Source organism: Neolamprologus brichardi, chromosome 11 (assembly GCF_056152115.1).
Source record: "Neolamprologus brichardi isolate AB-2024 chromosome 11, ASM5615211v1, whole genome shotgun sequence".
Lineage (NCBI taxonomy): Eukaryota > Metazoa > Chordata > Actinopteri > Cichliformes > Cichlidae > Neolamprologus > Neolamprologus brichardi.
In genome coordinates this window covers 17,204,086-17,226,151 of record NC_142114.1, presented here as the reverse complement: position 1 = coordinate 17,226,151, position 22,066 = coordinate 17,204,086, and the positions used below count along the sequence as shown (strand labels likewise).

General features: G+C 41.4%; 1 protein-coding gene across 3 annotated transcripts; it reads right to left on the bottom strand.

Moving 5' to 3' along the window:
• Positions 1–2: 2 nt before the first annotated feature.
• Positions 3–22,066, bottom strand: ttyh1 (tweety family member 1). 3 transcript variants are annotated; one of them, XM_006802958.3, is made up of 16 exons: positions 21,754–22,066; positions 21,042–21,185; positions 16,937–17,101; positions 15,386–15,615; positions 12,606–12,717; positions 10,336–10,673; positions 8,626–8,721; positions 8,434–8,506; positions 7,009–7,084; positions 6,760–6,815; positions 6,375–6,467; positions 6,183–6,275; positions 5,956–6,095; positions 4,592–4,759; positions 2,657–2,735; positions 3–1,062 (listed from the first exon to the last, which is right to left on the bottom strand). In XM_006802958.3, the coding sequence occupies exons 3-16, from the start codon at positions 17,069–17,071 to the stop codon at positions 979–981; spliced, it is 1,773 nt and encodes a 590-aa protein (XP_006803021.2). In that variant the 5' UTR covers positions 17,072–17,101; positions 21,042–21,185; positions 21,754–22,066; the 3' UTR covers positions 3–978. The 3 variants fall into 3 exon arrangements, with proteins under 3 accessions (XP_006803021.2, XP_006803023.2, XP_006803022.2); XM_006802960.3 differs by lacking the exon at positions 21,754–22,066 and having other exon boundaries at positions 4,699–4,759; positions 21,042–21,706; XM_006802959.3 differs by lacking the exons at positions 2,657–2,735; positions 21,754–22,066 and having other exon boundaries at positions 21,042–21,710.

The following is a 22,066-nucleotide window of genomic DNA, read 5'->3' as shown; positions in this document are numbered from 1 at the left end:
GGTTATTGAAGTTATTTTTATTTATATTAGACTCTCGAGTGTAAAAGGATGCCATTCAAAAGGAGCATTGATAACCATACAAACTCAATTCAAGGGTTAACGGGGTCAGAGAGGGAGGGATTCGATGAAATCTCACACTGGTACCATATATACACAAAAACTTCTTGGAGAGATCTCAGAAATCCAACGCTATACATAGTTATTATTGCTAGTTATGGTAGGGCTACTGCAGCACCAGTAGCAAGATTCATATTGCTATGTACCTGCTGTCATGGCGTGGGATTTCTAGTTCTCCACCCTCAGAGATTGAGTGGCGGTTCTCCGTTCCGTCATTAAAACAGAGTCACGGCAGCCCTCAAGTTTTTTTTGTTTGTTTTTTTTTTTTTTTAAAGAGCAAAGATTCATGATTATTCAGATATTACAGACAGTGAGAGATATACAGAGTACCATAAGGTAATACGAGGAAAATACAGAATCGCCACCTATAAAAAGTAATTAAAAAAAAAATCATACCAAGTGAAGGAACTGCATAACCATTCACAGAAAAAAATGTGTCTTGTTGCTACGTGCCAGTGCTTTTCTACAACAATATTTATATAAAAACTCGAAAATAAAGTGGTGGTACAGATACATTTAAGAATATAAAACTACAACGTAGTAACGTCAATACCATTCTGACTTGGCTCACCACAGTTTACACAGTTTGGACAAAAGGGAGGGAGGAATTTAGGCCAAGCACACTTGGTTTAAAGCATAACCAAGCAGCAGAATCACTGTCGGCTGTATCTTTTAAGTGCTTTTAATAATAATAATAATACTAGTAATAATGATAATACTCAGTGGTACTGACGTTACGCACTTTGACACCTAGCATTCATTTTATTTAGATTAGTTTCTTTTTCATTTCATTAAAGTGTCCATTCATAAGAAAACTAAACATTTTTTTTCTATACATTTCCTAACAAAAAATAATAATAATCAACGTGAATACAGGTTCCTCGAATGGGCGGGGTTGGGGTGTGATTGACTTCCCCCGTAACCAGTCAGCATGCTGGGAGAGTACTGCGCTTCCAGAGAACAGGACGGGGTTCAACAGACGAGAGGTCAAGATGGTCCGAAGTTTCAGGGAGAGAAAGTAAAAGAGAAAAAAAAGACGTTTGTTATGCATTCATGTGAACATTGGCTGATCCAAAGCAGAACACGGCACCTATTACGCTCATTTAAAGCATCACTGTTTTATTTTCAGCTCTTTTAGCCTTTAGGCAGCTGATTTTGTCCTCTGGTGTGACAGATTGGCTGGCCCTCACAAACTGATGGTCTGAATTAAATATTGCTGTTACTTCATTCTTTCCTCAGAAGCAACATATTATAGTCCATAAACTAGACTATAAATCCAAATATGTTCTTTTTTATTTAGCAAAATCTTGATTGGCATTGTTCCCGGCGCATTTTACAGAATTTCTCAGAAGCTGAAGTCTGCCGAAACATCAAAGAATTGCTTAAGCTGTCATTATGAAAGTGAAAGCTTGCTCACTTGTTGAAATTGAGTCATACAGTCATGTACAAAGGAAAGCTTTCAAGTACCTCCCATGATAAAGCAGCTTGTCGAAGCACTTTTAACAGCTCTTTCTGCATGACTTTATTGTTCCCTCACATTATTGTGGAGCCATTTTGCCCCACTCTCCTTCACAGCGTTGTTTCAGTTCATTGAGGTTTGCAGGTATTCGTTTATGCAAAGCTCTCTTAAGGTCCCACCACATAATTTCAGTCAGGCCTAGGTCTGGATTTTGACCATGCACCACCTAGATTCTTTTGTTTTTTTCCTGTTCATTCAGATGTGCTGCTGTGCTTGGGATCATTGTCCTGTTGCATGACAGAATTTGGGCCAAGCTTTAGCTGCTTGACAGATGGCCTCACATTTGACTCTAGAGTATATTGTTATACAGAGTTCAATGGTTAACTCTGTGTTTGGAAGGTGTCCAGGTCCTGTAGCTGCAAAATAAGCCCGTATCATGCCACCTGGACTTTCAACCCTATCTTACAGCTTTTGCCAGGAAGATGGAGTCTGATTTGAATTTTCAAAGAATTACTTTTGCTGTCATTATAAAAAAAAGTCTGTTCACCTGTTAGAGCAAGGTTATATGATGGTAGAGATTGCAAGTCTGTACTCTGTGCGCTCTATAACTTAAGCTGAAACCTTGTCAAAACATTGTAAAACTGCTGAGCATGACTAACTTGTCGTGATCAAGGTCACTTAGTAGATTTTTGTGGCACCTTGAACTGCATCTCCTGGTCTTCCTTGACAGATAAAGGTGTTCAGGAGGTCACATATGAGGGGGAGACGCTATTAAAGTCATGCAGTGTCTCTGACAGTATCATAAACCTGAAACCTTCCTATGTGCGTTAAAATAACCAGAAAAACCTTGTAAATTGGTTTTAGTTCATTTCTTTTCCCAGCGTTGATAGTTTTTGTTGTCAAAATGGACAAATGTTCTTCCTGATATGCTTTGCACTTTTTAAAGGTTTTAAACTGTTGAAGTAAAAAGTGAACCACGTTAGTCCGTTTGCTACTCGTTATCAAAGCGAGCGTGAGCACTAACAGCAATGAAAAAAATGGCACAGAGTGCGATGGTGTCACAGGTACAGAGGAACTCACAGAGGGGGGTGGGGACTGCCTGTCAGTCAAGGGTAGGCTCTCATAGCCAGGGTTGCCATTGGAGGAAACGTTTGGAGTCCTGTATAGAGATAGAAAGAGACAAGGACAGAAGAGAGCGGGAGAAGACGAATAGTGGATAAAGAAGAGAGGGAAAGAAGGGGTGAGACACATTGAGAAAGACAGAAGGGGGGTGGGGGGAGGACCGCAGGAGGACGAGACCCACGGACAGGTAAAAGGAAAAAAGGAGAAAGAACGATTAGAGAAATAGTGCAGACAACACAGCACTCAGCAGAGCTATTAGTACTACTGGCACTCAGGCAGGACACTGTGAGCACCAGTAGCAGGTGTACAGTCCACTCCTGACTGATGCACAACAGGATTTGCACAATAATCTGCAATTACACGCATTTAGGACTGGGTATGAATTGCCAGCTGCATTTCAGCCGTTATGTTGCTTTGTTAATGAATTTTTTTATCTGCACGATAAAACCCAGAAAGCTTTTAAAGCAGTCCTGAGCAGCTTCCATTTAAGAGGAGTGGACTGTATTTAGCTGAGTTTCTTTGTACCTTTGTATTTGTGCGTTAATATCACATATGGAGTCAAGACGATCCACTGCATTAGGATAGTAAGTAAAATTAGTAGTACTAACTATACTTTGATTTTTGCATAAAGGAGTAAAGGGAGGGGGGGCAAAACAAAGTAAGATGAGAAAATTGAAGGTATGCAGAGGACTGAAACAGCCAAAAACAAATATAAATAAGGAAGTAAATATATGAGTATAATAATAAAAAAAAAAAGAAATGTAGACACCGATTAATTTACAAAATGCGACACAAATTGATGTTCATATTTCTATTATGTACTTTTCCTTTTTATCTATTTCTTTATTTAACCAATTTAAAAAAAACATGAATTTCTCTTGCATTTATACATTTGTTCATGCCTACATTTCTCTTAAATATTCCTTTTGTATACTCATTGATTTTTCGAGTAGTTTATTTACTTCTTTATGCTTATTTTATTTTGGCTGCTTCGGTCCTCCATATAGGGAGAACTAATCAGGAAGCAGGAGGAATTATGAAGAAAAAAAAGGAGCAGGACAAAGAGAGAGAGAGAGAGATAGATAATAATCTGAGGGGTTTGGACACCACAATGAGGTGAGAGATGAGAGTGATGCAGGAGGGTGTGTGTGGGAGGGGTTACCTATAGTCAACCTGAGCCTCACACCGCCGGAGTTTTTACGAGCGCATCCTCGTCAATGACACCCTGCCCCCCACCCAACACAGCAGCAGCGCACTGCTAGGAGACAGGACGCCATTTGAGACGAGATCTGTGAAATGACCGAGTGGCCTACGTCGTCTGTCCCGAAACACTCGACAGACGAATAGACAGACACACAGACAGACAGACCTCTGGAGTTGTGTCTGTTTCTCTGCCTACGCTGTAGTCCATAATGACCTGTCTGTGTGTCTGTCTGCAATGCATGTGCTTAACCTGACAGCTCTGTGGATTCAGCCTAATCCTGTGTGTGCATGTGTGTAAGGCAGGAGAGTTTGAACCTGGCTGACTGTCCTGCACTCATCAGTATAGCTATAACTGTGCTGTAATAATGTTCTGAAGGAAGGCGGGATGTGATTTCACACTTCAGCAAAAAGACTATGTGTCTGCACAAAAACAAAAACAGTGCTCCGCCAGTCTCTGAATTTACTCTTTTGTTTTATATTTTCTTGGACTTTTACAGTCTGGGGCTCGGGGGGAGACACCAGTGTAAAAAGCTTTTCATGGATCCAGATGTTGAAACAGAAACATCTGTTTCAGCAACTTCCTCCTCTTGTATTTAAAAAATAATAATTTTAGGGTGTGTGTGTGTGTGTGTGTGTGCGTTCTCTCTGTCTGTCTGTCTGTCTGTGTGTCTGTGTGTCTGTGTTACTCACGGGAGGGGCGGCGCGCTAGAAAAGGGGGGTGTCCACCCTGCCCCTGGGTAATTATAGAAGGGGGCCATGGCCCCTCGCTGAGACCCCGAGGACGTCTGTCTACGTGCCTGATGGGAAGTGAAGGGGTCCTCACTCTCGCTGTCTGAGTCTTCGTACTCCTCTGATTCACTGTCGGCGACCATGAAAGAGAGAAAAAGAGCAAAAATATGACGATACCAAGCTACTGGATTCTGTTTTGAACTTAAAAAGACATTTAATTCTCTCATCTTGTGATCCTGAAGAACTTTAGAAGCATTTATGACTTCTAGGCCGGACTACTGTGATTCGTTATTAGCAGGATGTCCTAAAAACTCCCTGAAAAGCCTTTAGTTGATCCAAAAATGCTGCAGCGACAGTACTGACAGGGACTAGAAAGAGAGAGCATATTTCTCCCATATTGGCTTCTCCTCATTGACTCTCTGTTAAATCCAGAAAGGAATTTAAAATATTTCTCTCACATACAAGATCTTGAATAATCAGGCCCCATCTCATCTTAAAGACTTCATAGTACCGTGTCACTCTATTAGAGCACTTCGCTCTCAGCCTGCAGGTTTACTTGTGGTTCCTGGAGTATTTAAAAGTACAATGGGAGGCAGAGCCTTCAGCTTTGAGGCCCCTGTTCTGTGGAACCAGCTCCCAGTTGGGATTCAGGAGACAGACCCTGTCTACTTTTAAGAACCCGTTTGTTACACTGTAACTGGTCATGACAGATGGTTCTTAAAAGGGAGTTTTTCCTTCCCACTGTCGCCAAGTCCTTTTTAACAGGGGGTTGTGTGTGAGGTTTTCTCTGTATCATTGTTCTTTACCTTACATTATAAAGCACCTCGAGGCAACTGATGCTGTGATTCGGTGCTATATAAATAAAACTGAACTGAATGGAATTGTAATAGGTAATGCTCCAAATGGATTTCATGTATTTAGAGAAAACCAGCTACCACTTCCACCATCCACCCACCCCTGCTTCTGTAGGCTTGCTAAGCACAAAAATACTAAACTGAACCTATCTGCACAAAAATAAATAAATAAAAATGAGGTTTTATTTAGCAGGAGAATACACTGCAAGATGTTTCGCGCTTCAAATATCAAACAGCAATATCGGCTACAGAGAAACACTTCTAGAGGAAATGCATTACTAGGCAAAATAGGCAAAACTGAATGACAACACTGTGAATCAGACAAATGTAAATAACTTCTACTAAAGACCAGTTCTTAAAGACATAACAACAATGTACTACTTTTACTTGTGCTCTCAGTGTCAGTATTTATACCCCACATTTCTATTGTGTTACACTGGAGACGTGCACTTTACTGTTTTCTTTTCTCACCTGGGGAAGCTCCTCCAGGCACCAGGTAGAGAGCAGAGGATGGCAGTGAAGGCCAGAGCAGAGAGAAAAGAGTAAAGGGAGAGGTAGAGCAATCCCTCCATCCCATCATAGCACAGGCCTTTCAGTGAGTCAATGTAGTCCTAAAATAAAATGGCAGAAAAATACAGAAATGAATAAATGAGAATAGAGCAGCACAGTAGCGAGCAGTGCCGAGTTCTTCTGATCACCTTATTCAGACCCCGGCAGTTAAGTAGTGCCACCAGCTGATGAAAGTTGCCCTCTGTTGAGTTGAGTATCTGTTGAACATCCCTGAGTGATTTCTGCAACGACATAGAAATTCCAGAATGTGAGAAAACCACTGAGGAGGCGGTCCACGTGCAGAAAATGTAGTATTTCATAAAAGTAAGTAGTCCACATACCTCAGCTTTGGGGAACTGTGTGAGAGCATTTCTGTCCAGACTGGAGAGATGTGTGTGAATGTTTGAGAGTGCCCTCTGTGACTGGGTCAGCAGCTAAAGCCAACAAGTCAATATAGTCAGTGGAAATCAGAGGTTTTATTTGGCATTGTTTCTCAAACATAGCATTAATGTGCTGAGAGTGTAGCTACTCGTCGAGGGACTAAATCATTTAAGGACAGGACACGTAGCAACAGCTGCGCATCCTGTCCTCAGTTTTTTTTTCCCCCTCCAACTGCCCTTCAGAAACTTTGACATACTATCTGCTCACTCCCTTTGAATCACTCTGGGTCAGAGAATCAGCAAATGCCTGCAAATGTAATACGCTGACTGGCAGAGGTGGCATTACCTGCTGGAATGGACTGTTCATGCGCCTGTTGCAGGTCAGGTAATAATCCAACACGTCTGGGTGGCCAACAAAACAGCAGTGCACAAAAGATCAATGCACAATAGGAAAAAATGTGGAAACAGTCATCTGTCATTATATTGGATTCTGCTAGCAAAAGCACATTTGGGGCAGGGGGTAAATCAAGTGCATGGCAGGCGTGGAAAACAACTAGATTTTCCAGAAAGTGTTGCTCAGAGAGGGAATCTGTACCTGAGCTGGTCCCACTGTTGAAGTGGGTGGAGTTAAGGACAAACGCGTTTGGATCTGAGCAGAAGTCACTGAGAGCCTGGCGAGAGTGACGGGGAGAGTGAGAGAGGATGACAGGAGGATAGCGAGAGTGAGGAAGAGGTGAGGGGGAAGAGGGAGGGCAAGAGAAATGATCAGATAGGAAAACATTTGTAGACACAGTGACCAACTGACATACTTGTCTCTACAGATAACTGACAGCATCAGACAACACAGCAGCAAATATCGACACCCCCCTCCTCTTCCCATGCTCTCCTCTTCTGCTGTTAGATCACTCTTTCATTTTGCCTCTTTTTTAATATCATCTGTGTTTTTGAGGTTGGCGCACTTCGGTTCAGAGAGTGTACTCCCACAAACTCTCTCAGCCTGAGATCGCCCGACCAGAAGAGGGTGCAAGAGCCACACAGAGAGCCTGCTGACGGAATGAGAAAGCGACGATGGTGGCCAGAATAAGGTTGAGAGGCCCACAGCTGGCCTATTGTTTCCCTGTCAGTGACCAGGGACAGAGCAGCCCTGTGTGGACCCACAGGCCTTGGGACATCTCCCGGCAGCCCCACATGACACTGAGACTCTTAAACTGAGCAGCCATGCAGAAAAACACCCACCCTTTACTCTTTTTTCACACGCACACCAACAAAGTCTCCTCTTCAAAGAGAATGGGCGCTTTTAAAAGAGAAATAGTTCATATGGACAGCCCTCTGTTTTGGACATAAAAATGCTCTTTATGCTCTTTGTTACTGGTAAATGTCACCATCTAAAACTCGACTGCTGATGATAACAAATGGCACATTGAGGCATTTTCTATACAAGTAAAAAGTAGACCTTCAGCCAAACACTGTCCATTTAAAACTTTATTTTACAGTACAAATTTTTTTGTGTATGCTCACTGTAAAGACTCGTGGAGCCAAATGCCTTCGCAAGCTGACGGTTTCCCCACTCTCTGTCTCTCTCTATCACTTACTTGCTTGCTCTCGCTCTAAAAGTGATCTCAAGATGCACTCTCCTGCTCCTCCTCTCCCCTCCTCACTCTTGTTGAAAGCACTTCTCTATCTTTACTTCTTGAAGCCAACAACCCACACACTTGCAAACACACTTGCATGTAAAACACGCACTTTGCTGCATAAACACACTTTGTTCGCAAACGCACTCGTGCACACGCACATTGAATCTTTAATCTCTGCCCCATTTTCCTGCCTCCTTGGTCCTCTGCAATGACTGCAGCGTTCCCTAGGAGGCAGGTCTTTTCACAGTTTAGCACAATAGGCACAGAATTCACACATAAGCACATATATGCACATTACTTTGGCTTGCCATCAGGGGTCGGCCTCCTAAAGCTCTCTTCTCTCCACTATAGCCAGTCTGTATCGCAGTTTTACTGAGTCTACTCACCACCACAGTGGCTGTCTCCAAACCCAGGGAGCCCCAGCTTAGGAAGAGGGCCAGCCAAGCCAGCACTGTCATCCTGTGGATGGGGGGGGAGGGGCGGGGGGACAGAAACTCTTCAACCAAGAGGACACCCATTGCCATCAATCCAGTTTTTGTGTGGTATGTGTCTAAAGATACAAATGTGTGTGTACTCACAGGATGAGCAGCCAACGGGCTTGTTTGGCGAGTCCCAGCAGGATGAACAGACAAACTATGAGGTCAAGGAGCAGCAGCAACACATAAGACAGCCACCTACAACACACACACATATTACTGTGTGTTAATTACAATATCAATCCTTGCTTAACAGCAACTTGACCAAAATTTTACTTAAAGTCCAATCAACATTTTTCTAATATGGGATATCTATCTATCCATCCACCCATATCTACCCATTTATACATTCATGTACCTACATCTGTCTATTTATATATCAGTCTATCATCTTTACATCCATCCATGGATTCACCCCCTACCTATCTACCCATGATCCACCCATCTATTTTCTATCCATCCATATACCTTTCTACATGTCTGTGTAAGTACATATCCATCACCATTTATCATCAATCCATACTTGCATACAAGCTACTTAATAGAAAACATCACATCTTACTATCATAGCACAACTGCTATGTTGTGCCCATTAATCCCACAGAGTTCCTGAAAGCAAATTTCTGTTTTCTCAGGTTTTTAGTAGCAATTGCAATGTTTTTTATGGATTTTGAATCCTCTGGCCATGATGATTTTGCCTCAACAATGGGGATAAATGCGGTAGCAGTGTTTACAACTAGAAAAAAAAAACATGTGGAAATGTTTTTTTATCTTCTTGGTAAAGTAATGATGCTTTATGAACTTGTTTACTTGCGATGGAGCTAGTTGCATTTAATATCTAGTTTTTAATTTAAAAGTCCTGGTTTTACTGGGGACATGAATTATAAGATGATCAAGAAATAAATAAAAGTAATTTTCACTTTTATTTGAGCAATTTTTGAGGGCGAAAGAAAAATACTCTTTGAAAAATAAAATATAATAATTTAACCAATGTTATGTAAAATTCATGTATGTGTCTTTTCCCCAAATCACCACTGGGCAGATCTGATCACATTTCGATTCTTCCGCCTGATCTTGGATAAACATTCAGTCACCAGCAATTGTTCCCAGAATCAAAACTGCTGCCTGTGTAAAATGAGTCAGGAGGAGCTTGAACTTTCCTTCCCCTCTCCCTGCAACAAGGGAACAATCTGCTTTGTTTATGAGGACATTGTTATTACTTGACTGACGTTATTTATCTAAGCTAGGATATACTTGTTAGCTTTTATTTATCAACTGAAAAGTTTCCAATATGGAATATAAAAGCAGCCCATCAACATAATATAACTGGGGGGGAAATGGCATTACATCAACAAGCACATCTTAATAAACATGCAACATTTATGAGGGGCTGGGGCAGGACGTCTGGCAGCCTCTCACAGCATCGTAGGAATAAGAGTGTGGCTGTGTTTGCAGACAGCTTATGGAAGTTTGTAAGGCAAAGAGCTTTTTGCAGAAATACATAAACACCTTCCAACCCTGACAAGGTAACCTGAAAGGTAGCTGTTAATTTCTATTTTTAAAGCACTGGGTATAAATCTCATGGGCTTTTCTAACTGTAACAAATAATTCTCTCATAAACAAGTAAAAAAAAAAAACAAAAGCTCACATTGTCACATTATCTCAGGCTGTAAAAGCACTAGTTTGGTATTTGAACTGGTGTAAGAACTGCTTCTTTTCACCCCGTGAAAATGCTGCATGAATAATAGATTAGTCATTCAAACTGATAAACTGTATTATTAATTTATATTATCCTGAACTGTGCAGCCTTACCTGTAGTCCTCATTGACCATCAGTGTGTTGGCCGCCCAGCCAGGTGAGAAGGGGCTGGCCATTAAGCCGCCGTTAGGCACCACTGTAGGCGCCACAGAGGGCGGTACCGGGGTCAGAGGCGTGATGGACGCCCCGCTGATACTGCTGTCATTCCCCAGCCCAGTGTCAATGCTGGACCGAGCCAGGGAGATGGAGGAGAGGAGGTTGATGACGTTCTCAGATAACCGCCGGCAGTTCCGCGTCGAAACCAGGAAGGGTTTGCTGCCAGTAAATAACTCCTCCATCGAGGCCAGTGGTCCAGAGATAGACAGCTGAAGTCCAGTAATTGTGTCTGAAATCTTGAGGGAGGAAGGAGGAATGTGAGGGGAGTAAAGTAGGACTGAAACCACAAAGTGAGCTTGATGATGCTCATAGGGTCATAAAATCCTGGTGTAGGAAACAGAGAGCTAAAGATGTTGGACATCCTCGGCGCCTCAGAATGGCTCTCATAGTCTATGATGCAAATTTACACTTATCAAACTTCTGAATACTTCACTACTTCTCATATGTGTTTGCCATCTTTATGTCTCTGTCTCCATATTTTAAGGTCTTTTCGGGACGGTTGTGGTTTTCATCCTGTTAGCAGTGATACGCTGCAGAAGTTGGAGTTTAATTTGGAGACCGTGCTGCTCTTTCATCATCCTTATCCTTACCTAATGTTTTTGGGACATCATCTTGCTGTAGGGTGAACTGATGCCCCAACCTTACTTTACAAAAGCACTACTTCCTGCAGTACAGTACTGCCCTAATAAAGAATGAAACATCACATCAACATAGTTTATCCCTAAAAGTCTTTGTGCAAAGGTTGAGGCAACTGTAGGAATAGTTTGCATTATGTTTCTAGTGGTGGAGGAAAGCTGTCATGTAAAACAATTAGTGATTCACAAAAAAGAGTTTTTAAAGTTACTGCAGAAATTTGATTTTTTTTGTTATTATCCATAAAGTAATTAATTTTTTTTATATTAATTATTGAATCAATTCCTTTGTATTCTCTAACATCCCCACTTTGGTCTCATCCAAAGGACATTGTTCCATGAGTCTTGTGGTTTGTTGAGATTCAACTTTGCAAACCTAACCTCATGAAAAGACCTTCTCCTGCAACCCTCCAAACAAGCCACACCATGTGCAGTCTTTTTCTAATTGTACTACCACCAACTGCAACATTTAACATGCTATCTGATGCCTGTAGAGTCTGAGATATAGCTCTTTGGGGGGTTTGTAGTTTCTCTGAGCATGCAGTGATTATGAGCCTGGAGGTAATTTGGGAAACAAACCTGAATTCTCCAATTTGAGGAAAACTCAGTTTTATTTCTTAATTATCGTAATTTTATTTTTTAACCAAAATCAAAAGATTTTGTAAGCCTTGAAACTTCGCTTCACTTTTCCACTGATCATATCAATCATCACTAGAAACACTGCTTATAAAGATTAATTAGGTTAGGAGTAGATTGAATAAAGTATCTTTCTCTTAACTTTCTTCACTACTTCTCTAAACAATTTCAAGTATGTAATTCTTAGAAGTGTGGTCGATTGTCTCATTTTTTAACCACATATTGTATTTTTTTTTTCCTTTTCCATATCTTCCTACAGTTTCTCAGGTGTTAGTTTAAGAGCTGATGTAACTCTTTATGTATATTCTTTGCATCATGCAGTGGTATTTCTCATGCAATGCAGCAAATCTGCCTTACAGAGAGTAATCTGTTCTCTCATGTAAACATAAATCTGCACTGTCACACCACGTTATTGCACTACACTATTCATTTAAATGGATTTTTTTTTTAATGTAATAGTTTAAGTATTTAACTCCTTGTTTCAATTGACCTTATTTCTCAGCTTTGCTGAGTTTCTTTCTTGTATGCAGTTAGCCATGCTGTGTTGTATTGAACTATAAAATGCCATTTAATGTACTTATTAAAGTTTTTTGTTATAGGCTTTCAATTGAGCCAGCATTTAGAATGAATAGAGTATATCTTCTCTAATTCGTGTGTAATATGCACAGATTTGTTGGCTTGTGCCATTTAGTAGTTTGACACATAAACCACTGTCTGACCACAGAGATCAATGAAACAGAAGTTTGTATCTGATTTTCTTTCCCTCTCTGCAGACCTCATGAACAAATTCACCCCATCTGTCTTCCTCTCTCTCACACTCTGTCTCTCTCTCTCTCACACACACACAGTCATACAGTAAACACTTTGCATGACATTTTACTTGCAGAGAGCACCACTCACCAGCAGATCGATGGAAGCTAGCGTATAATTGGCTGTGAGAAGAGACGAGGTCAACTGATACATCCCATCATTAGCCTCACTGTTGCCATAGAAACCGATGCCTATGGCAACACTGCATGAGAGAGAGAGGGGGGGGGGGGGGGGGAAACATGAAAACATTGTGGGAGGGTGACAGGGAGAGAGAAAGAGGGGGACAGGAGAACAGATAGCAGAGGCATAAATGTAATGTTTAATTCAGCATGGATGTACATTTTAAATGAATGTGACAGGAGGAGATAGAGCTGGTGAGGATGTCATATGTGCACTCTGGATGAGCATACCACCAGTGGTGAGCAGGGGATGGAATAAACAGTTGATGGGAGAAAAAAAGATGACTCACAGCATCGGCAAGGAAAATATTCAAAATGTAAAACATAGCGACGTGTTTACACATTTCTCTGTTATTCAAATATTCAGATTAAGGCCCAGGCCAGATGTTCATCAAATCCCCTCAAACCCAAGAGGAATGGTATGACCCAATCTCCCACAAAGTATGTGACCCAGATTAGAAAGCGGAGGGGGGGGGGGAGAAGGAATGTGTGCCTGTGTCTGTGTGTGCTTTGCATTTCAAACTGTCAAACCTAAATGCTGTCTAATGCAGCTGCATTTTAAAAATGACACACGCTTGTTTCATACTGGAGGCCAAAGGTTACCATCTGGAGAAAACAGGAGGACAATAAATATTTGTTAACAGTAAACCGCAGCACAATTTCTTCATTCAGTCCAGCACAGAGAGCCTTATTGAGCATCAGAGGAGACGATGACTATGACATCACATTATGCTCCATAAGGGGGAGACACGAACCAACTCAAACACCTACAGTCTGCATGTGCTGAAATCATTAAAGCAGCCGAAATCAAATCGGCAGCACATTATTTCCTGTGATGTAGTCTCAGTGTATATAACTAGGCAGGCAATGGACTGGAATATAATAACAAGTGCTGCTGAAGCTTTAAATGGCACTATAATTTTCTTATGCAGCTGGGATGGAGCTTCAGACTTAAAATGTCTGATGGGGAGCAGAGCTTACTCTGAGTGACTCACACTTCCGTTAAACTGCAGTGCTTTGGACAGATGTCAGGCAGCAATTGTGCAATATACAGTGAACACAATGTACTGACTTGATGACTGCATGGTCACCGGAGCTGCAGGGAACACCGGTGGGTAAATGACTGCTGTACCGTAGGTGGGAGAGCTGAGATGATCCACAAACACACTTTAATGCCAACACACACACAGCTAACAGTGCAATTGTTGCCCTGTGGTTGGGAAACAGCAACGTCACATGACTGTCAGCTGCTGTCTGGGCCAGTCTTTATTATAAACACATCAGCGACTGAGTGAGAGACGGAAAGAACACATGACGATGGAGATGATGGAGGTGACAGCTTGTGATTCACAGCTTCACTGCTGTTGGAAAGCAAAGTACATTTAATACAATAAGTTTAATTCCACGGGGAGCTTCATTTCAGTTTTCTAGTTTATTTTATCATATTTAAGGCAATGCACTTATTTGATATACTGCATAGAAGTGGATGTTTTCCCTAAAAAATGAGGCCAATGCACAAGCACTATAAATCTGCATTGTTTCTGATGGCCTGCAGGAGGCGATCTAAGTGGCTGCAGTCCAATATTATTTAAGACTGTGAGAATATTACCCTAATTCTAAATTAATTTAACACCTCAGGAACTTTCCTGACAACTTTATGGTCTCAACTGATATTTTCAAGTCTTCTTTAATAGAGCATGATTGCAAATTATGGTCAAATTCACACTTAAATAGACAATAAATCAAAGAGTGGTTTACTGTTGGAGTGGCTGATAGGATATCCTAGTGTGTGTTTATAATTAAATAGCTGTGAAATTGTTTTTTGCAGTCTTAAACCTTTGGGTTCATGATGGTTAAAACATTATGGTTTAAAAACCAAAAGAAATATAACAGATTAATTCTGGTTTGACCCAAGTGTGCTGATCTATATACTGTCGCACAGATTTAACTGCTGTATTTTTAGATGGTTGAAAAACATGTTTTAGACTCCATAAATGTATCAATGAAATGTACAAAGTAGTTATGTGTTTTTATCTCCAATTATAATTAAAAAGTAGAGTTAACTGTTGTGAATTATTTCTCTCTAAAATGTAGTTAATGAAAAATTATGATGCATCAAAAATGAATGAATGACTATGTAGGTGTGCAACTTGGCTCTGTGCAATTATTTGATGTAAATTAAATATTAAATGGATGGATGGATGGATGGGTATAGATGAAAGAAGAGGGATAGGCAGACAGCTGCATGAATGATGACTAACCCATATCAATAAAGATGTGGTTTGATATCCATTAAAATAGTTTCTGGGTTTTTCAAAGGTAGCTGCAAAGGCAGAGACGACCCTCACTCTGACAGAAACTGTTTAGTTCAAAAAGAGCTTCAAGGGTTACTCTGAAGCATTCAGAAGGTAAAGAGCTAAAGGGAAGGTGCCCTGAGATAAAATTACTTTTTCAATGAGAGGATGAACTGGAGGGCTGCACCAAGGCCCAGTTTTTGATAGATATTGGTTTGAGCTGTGAATGATGCAAACTGACTCTAGAGGAGTCTATAGATAAAAAAATAATGAGCCAGAAATGAGTGTGATTGGTTCTGTTTGAGAAAAACATCTGAATACTTCTTCAACTACTGCCAAAAGGCGTCGTGTGTACATTTGCCAGGAAGTACAGTGACGTCTAAAAACTCTTTCTCACCAGCAGAGCGTGACAGCCGCCACCGCCACCCACGTGACACAGCAGATTCCCCGCCCCTTCTTCCCACTGTAACCGTGACCCGTGCTGCCATCCTCATCCTCCTCCTCTTCTTCTGATCCTTCGTTCCGGTCACCACGGTGACAGCAGCAGTAGTGTATGAGGAAGGAGAGAACCACCAATAGGGAGATAACAAGAGCGATGGCTGATAAACTGGACAAAACCAGCAAAGTCTGAAAAAAGGAAGAGGAGGGGGAAAATATCAGAGGATGAGTCAGTGAATATAAAAAAAAAGAAAAGAAAAATGGCACTTTGATTCCATTTTTACAAGAATACTGACTAATCCTGTTAAATTTCGGTGCTTGTCAGATTGCCCTGCCTCCACTAACAGCAGGAGATGGTTATAAAAAAAGGTGTGAGGATATAAATCAGGGATAAAGACACATATAACGCATACCCCACAGGATTAATGCAACTTGTTTCAAAGATTTTTACCCCTGAATTCCCATCAGTCTGTGCACCTTGCTGGATTCTAATGTCACTGAGCCATTTCAGCCTTTTGCTTTTCATCAGGCTTCACGTCATAAAATCAACACAGCTGAAGCCACATATCAGCCACATATCTACAGTATTATCCTCCATCCATCTGCCCCATTCCTCCACCTTCCCTCCATTCTTACCTCATGTCCTCTGAAGCCCGTCCCCTTCGCTCCACTCCCCCAATCCCTCTTTCCCCACGTTCTCACTCGTTCCCACTCTCTTTCTCTCCCCCCTCTCTTTCTTTCTATCCACACCACTGAATCTCTATTAATAATCTGTGACCTACTTAAATACATTCACTGCCAGTCTCTCTCGTTCCCACTCTCACTCACTCACTTTGCCTTCCCTCTCTCTGTCTCTCTCGTTCTCTCTCTGCCCGGCTTTCTCTTCGGAAAACCTTGCATTACTCATTCCCTCTCTGAGCACTTTCAGTTTCTTTTGTCTTTCTGTTCTGCAGGATAATTTGAGTCCCCCCCTCCACCTCCTCTTTGTACTGCAGAGAAGTCACAAACACTGTGAGACATGGCTAGCTGGAGCGCTTGCATGAGCGCTTGCTGGAAGAGAGGGATGAACCTTGCATTTTACAGCACAAACAGGACCATGAGCACAATAGCAGCTGTGGAAACCTTCCAGCGGGTTCCCGCCATGTTGAATATCTTGCACTACCTGATACCAAATTGCATAAAATAGCTCCAATCGATATGGTTCAAAAGGGCGATTAAAGCATCAAAATCAAGGTGAGGAATGACAAGATCTGACATACTGCACCAATAATTGTGCTTTTAAAGGCCTGTAAATGCCATTATCATATTGCTACAGGTTGCTCTGACATGTAGAAATTTGTGGAACAATTTATAGCACAATGTGCCACAAGTTGTAGTAAAATATCAATTGTATCTGCAACTGCAAATTGAGTAACAGGGCTGTAATTATTATGCGATCTGGCACCTCAGACTGGACAGCCACAGCACAGCATGTGGTTACAGTGTGGCACGAGTGGCAGGTGTCGGTTACCTGCTGGTACTCCCAGCTGACAGGGACAAAAACGTTGTCCCTCATCTGCATGGAGAAGTCCAGCCGGGGCAGGGCGTGACACATTCTCACCCACAGCGAAGGGTTATAGCTGGGTACCGTAGTCATGGTAGCCATTTTCTGCTGCCACCAGTCCCCTCCTCCACCCTATAGGAGGCAAGAAAGAGGGGTCAGAATAACCAGGATGTGAAGAATGGAAGAGAGGAAAGAGGTTCAGGAGGGATGAAGGTCTTCCTGAGCACAGGGTGAAGCTGAGAGGAAAGAGAGGTTACTATTAATGTCTTCAAGCATCATTTGCAGGTGATAACTAGACTTCATGACAAACGATTGCCTGAGATGAGCAGAAAACTTGATCAGTCCAAAGCAGCTGTGATTCCAAGCTGTGACACAAGCAGTCTCAGCATCCGAGATATTCTACTTTTTTAAAAGAAACGTATGTTTCTAGTGTTGCTTTTGCTTAAGATGCCTCATCGTTCGTGTTGCTCTTAATTACCTCCTAACCATTGCTCTTGTTGGTTTTTAATTGTTGCAATTTTATTACACTTTTATAATTTTGTTGATTAGTTTTTAAGCTTTGCTAAAGATTTTTAAAATGTTACTATTTTGTTGGCAACTTTCTCTTTTTTACCTTTTATGTTTAAGTTTAAAATATTATTTGTTAGTTTCACTGGTCTATTAATCAAATTAAATGTTAAATAATTCCATTAATACATGATCAGGAGATCTTTCTGTGTTTTATAACATCTTAAACTGGGTGGGATTAAATAAGTGTGTACTTCCTCCCACTAGTTTTTTGATCTGTAACAGTTGAAGCAATATTGAAATGCATTAGCTTTAATATGTACAGTATTTTTGTCTCTTCTTTTCTTTGCTAAATAAACTTTGAATATTGTTTACATGGTCGAAATAAGATGAAATCAAATTTTCTTAATTTTTTTTGCCTAGTTGCAAAGAAAGATCTTTCATAGGGCCAACTGGCAGTTGTTTGGTTAGCCACAGACCACATGGGCATAAATTCAGTCAGCGCTGACTCCCCGGTTCAATATCTGGCAGGCTAAACTTTCATGCATACTGACTCTCTTTCCTCACATTTATTTTGTCTCTCTCCACTTGTAATATTGAATAAAGTGTAAAATACGATCAAAAAGCAAATACAATTACATTTAAATGCACTGGCTTAAAGAAACATAGATATCACTGTTATTTATGCCATTCCTTTCTCTAATATAATGAATAGTAGTATGCGACAAGCCTCTGCATGCAGGGAACGTATAGTTCGGGGTTTCTGAAGTGTGTTCTCTGGAGTATAAAGTAAAGAAAAACCGCAGACAAGGTACAGTGAAGGCTATGAAAGAGAAAAGGCTGCACAATTCTTGACCATCTCCCCCACTGTTCAGTGCATCTTACTAAAGCTGGTCAAGGGGAGGGGGTGAAAGTAGGGTAAATACAAAGGGCAAATCCGGTTAGCTAAAACACACACTGGAATACTCATTACAATGAAGGAGCAGAGATGGAACAGAGGGCAAGACAGAGTCTGGTAGGCTTCTGATACCGGCTGCCCAGATTAAGAGACCGTCAGAGCTTTACTGTTCGACAAAGGAGCATTTTTAGGCGGCAGGAGAGACAACCATTCACAACAACAGCACTGTCACTTAAATATAGAGGCTATACAGAGCAGCTCAATGCTGATATCACAGACAGATACGACTCTGCCTCTAATCACTATTCAATAATAAAAAAAAGAGACCCTGAACTGATGGCCTGTGTTGGATTTCTGTGTTTTAAAGCCACTGTGATTTGTCCAGTAGCTTCAGCTAGCACAATGTTCTACTTAAGAGACACTTTTTTCACTCTTCCTATTGAATCACCCACACAGTGGCTCTGATTCTTACAAGCCACTGCACATAACTGTACTAAATACTGTGCGTGATAAAAGTTTGGATTTTGCCACATGTCACATTCAAAGCCCAAACAGTTTGGCCATTCAGATTTTTGCGGCCCAGAACGAGTTAACGGCTCACCCACGGGGCAGACAGGGCTTCTCTAAGCCCATTACAATAAGCCTGTTCACCTTAATGGTTCCAGCAGCCCAACTGTCACAAATCAAATCACAGCCAACACTCCATTTCCCTTATTAAAACTGTGCTGAACATAATGGTTCACACACTGTGAGAACTACATCCATCCAACACAAATCGGCAGTGTAAACAGACTTCTGTACTAAGTCGTCCAGTATTACATTTCCTACTGTACCATTTATCTTAAGTGTGTTTATTAGGTTATCTATATTGAAGCATGTCTATGAGATGCATTTATCAAACTTTGAGGGTAAAAGCTCTTTGAGATCCATAACAAGTAAGGGACTAATTCAACATCAAAGGAGAACCTGATGAGAAGTGGGTCAGTGTGGAAAAGCACTTCCTTTGACGAACAACAATGCAGTGAATGTCACTGTGAGGCCCATCAGTGGTAACAGAAGCAGAAAACCTCACATAAATGCCATTGCTGAATAGTTAATGGTAAAGCGATATGAGTCAATAGCCTGAGAGCAAAGCTATCTGGATCAATTCATGCACAAAATTAAGCCGGTCAGGGTGTGAGAAAGAGGAAATGCACAGTTATGACAGATGTCTGGTCAAAGTTCAGGTAGGATTCTGCTGCAAAACCAAAAAGTAGAGGAACACCTAATGAGGCGCTGATGGAAGTTTGATGGGAGGGGGTGGGGGGTGGTTACAGTCCAGGAGGAGCTCCAGTTACTCAGCAGTTGTCATAGATAAAAACCCTCAAGTTGACATGATGTTTCCTGCCAGCTTGTTATTATGCCAGCTACCATTGCGTAACTGAAGGCAAATAAATGTGATTTTAGGCACAGTTGGTGGAGAGAAAAGATGAAAAAAGGAGAAGGAAAGAACACGAGAGACAATGAAAGAGATGGAGGAAAACCACAGATTCTCACCATGGCTCTGAGCTCTGAGAGATAACTAAATAACTAAATAACTAAATAAATAAATAAAAAGAAAACAAAGCAGGAGAACAAATGTGTTGTCTTTTGTCTGTGCAGAGCTCAGAAAACACAGAAGATATACTCAGTTGGTTTATACGAGACTCCATGATGTCTGATTTTTTTAAAAAAGGGCCATTTTGTGAGGCAGCTAATGGGAATAAGGCTGAAGCATCTTCTGTCAGCTGAATTTAGGATCATCTTTAGCACGGGGAAAATCATTCTGCACCTTTTCTTTTTTTATGAGGCTACATCTCTTTGAATCACAAGATATAAATAATGCTGTTGGCTTGCTGCTGGAACTATGCTCGTTTGCAGTCTGGGCTCATAAAACCTGTTATCGTTCACATAACAGCCTGTGCGTGGAGCTTCTTAAAACCAACCTTGATAACCAGAATTTATGACACAACATTAAAAAAAAACCCTCTTGACACTTCATCGGCCAGAAGAAATTCAGTAACGTCTCTGTATAGTTGAATTCCTCTCCCATGTAAAAGCCGAGGGACAGTCAAACCTCAAAATAAATTTCTACCTCACGTCTATGTTCAAAATTAATGTTCAGCTGCAACAATGAACCTTCAAAGTCAGCTGACCGAAGGTAAGCGAGTGCAGCTCGTACTCAGAAAGTCAGTGCAAATCAAAGCTTTGATGTGTGCGAGGGGTCCAGCATGGCATGAAGTTGAGGGTGACACAGTGTGTTCCCATTGATGACAGTAAATTATCCTGCAGATGGTGAAAATCATGAAAAAAGACAAGCTCCAAGTCATATGAAACTCCAATTAGGTGGAAAGCATAGGATTTCCCTGAGAAACTGCAATAAAACTCAATACAGCATTTTCACATTACTCTGATAGGCAGCAGACCCCTATTAAGTGTCGTGGTTGGAAAAGATAAGCATGGATCTCCTTTGGCAACACAGTCTAATGGTGTCATGATCATCCATTAATCATATTTGCCAAGATAAGCGTGAGCCCAAATTGGGAAAACACTGTGATTTGGTGTAATGTACATTTTTAATTGGCCAATCTCTGCAAGTACATCAGCAATTAAGCCACTAATCGACAAAGAGAGGGGTCAGTCTCTTACCTCTGTCGGTTGTGTTGGGAGGTTTCTCTCTCCTTCTGTCTCTTCTCTCTGCCGGCGTCCGTGAAATATTTAACCACTCAGAGAGGTATACTGCCAGCCATCACCGCCTGATGCTCTTGAGAAAACATCATCCTGAAAAAATGGCTTGGAGACATGCCAAAAATATGACAAAAAGCACAAAAATGAAGACGGCAATTCTGGTAGTTATTCAAATATTAAATGGCCGATAAGTGTCTGGTCGTCTGATGACAGTAGAGAGGTGCTTGTGTTGATGGATGGGAGAGGATCTCTGAGTGAGCGCGAGTGAGTGAGAGTGGGAGAGAGTGAGATAGATGGAGAGAGGGAGAGAGAGAGAGAGAGAGAAAGGGGGATTAAGATTGAGGAGACACCCCTAAGGGACTCTTTATCGTTGCACTGTAGCCCTTCATAGCCTAACACCCGAGCGACTTCACAACACCGCAGTGACACGATATTACCCAAAGATAATTAATCTGTTAACACGGATTAGCGGAGTCTAACCCCTCGCTGACTTCATAGCTGGGGCGCACTTCTAATGCCGACCCCCACCAACATCAACCTGACCAATCTCTCTCCAGAGCACCAGACTGAACCCTGACCAGATTAACAAGAGAAAGAGTAAAAATGCAAAGCTGCCAGCCAACTGTGTGCACTAAACAAATCAGGAAAAAGAGATTTTTAAAAATCCACTCACACGCTGGATACACAATAGTGAACTCCTCTCTCAGTCTGATTAGGGCTAATGAGAGGAAGAGATGCACAGAAAAATGGGGGAAGAGAGGCACATTGAGAAGAAAATGGGGAGTGGGAGATGCAGAGAAAGGCAACATGAAATACTGAGTAGAAGAGAAAAAAAAAGTGGGTTCCCAGGGAGTGATGCTGAGAGAAAGAGGAGGGAGGGAGCCAGAGATGGAGTGAACAATGAACAGAGAGGGGCAAAGCAGCATGCAATGGATTTGTAGGCAAAACCAGTTTTCAGCGGAGGCTGCAGGACAACATCAACAGTG

What these genes read in the sequence shown, in the direction of transcription:
- ttyh1 (XM_006802958.3), bottom strand. Translation starts at nt 17,071, where the DNA reads ATGGCTACCATGACTACGGTACCCAGCTATAACCCTTCGCTGTGGGTG. An exon ending in CAACAGTGGGACCAGCTCAG is followed by an intron (nt 6,816 to 7,008) that starts GTACAGATTCCC and finishes TTGGCCACCCAG; the next exon opens with ACGTGTTGGATTATTACCTG. An exon ending in GGCAGTCCCCACCCCCCTCT is followed by an intron (nt 1,063 to 2,656) that starts GTGAGTTCCTCT and finishes CTGGAAGCGCAG; the next exon opens with TACTCTCCCAGCATGCTGAC.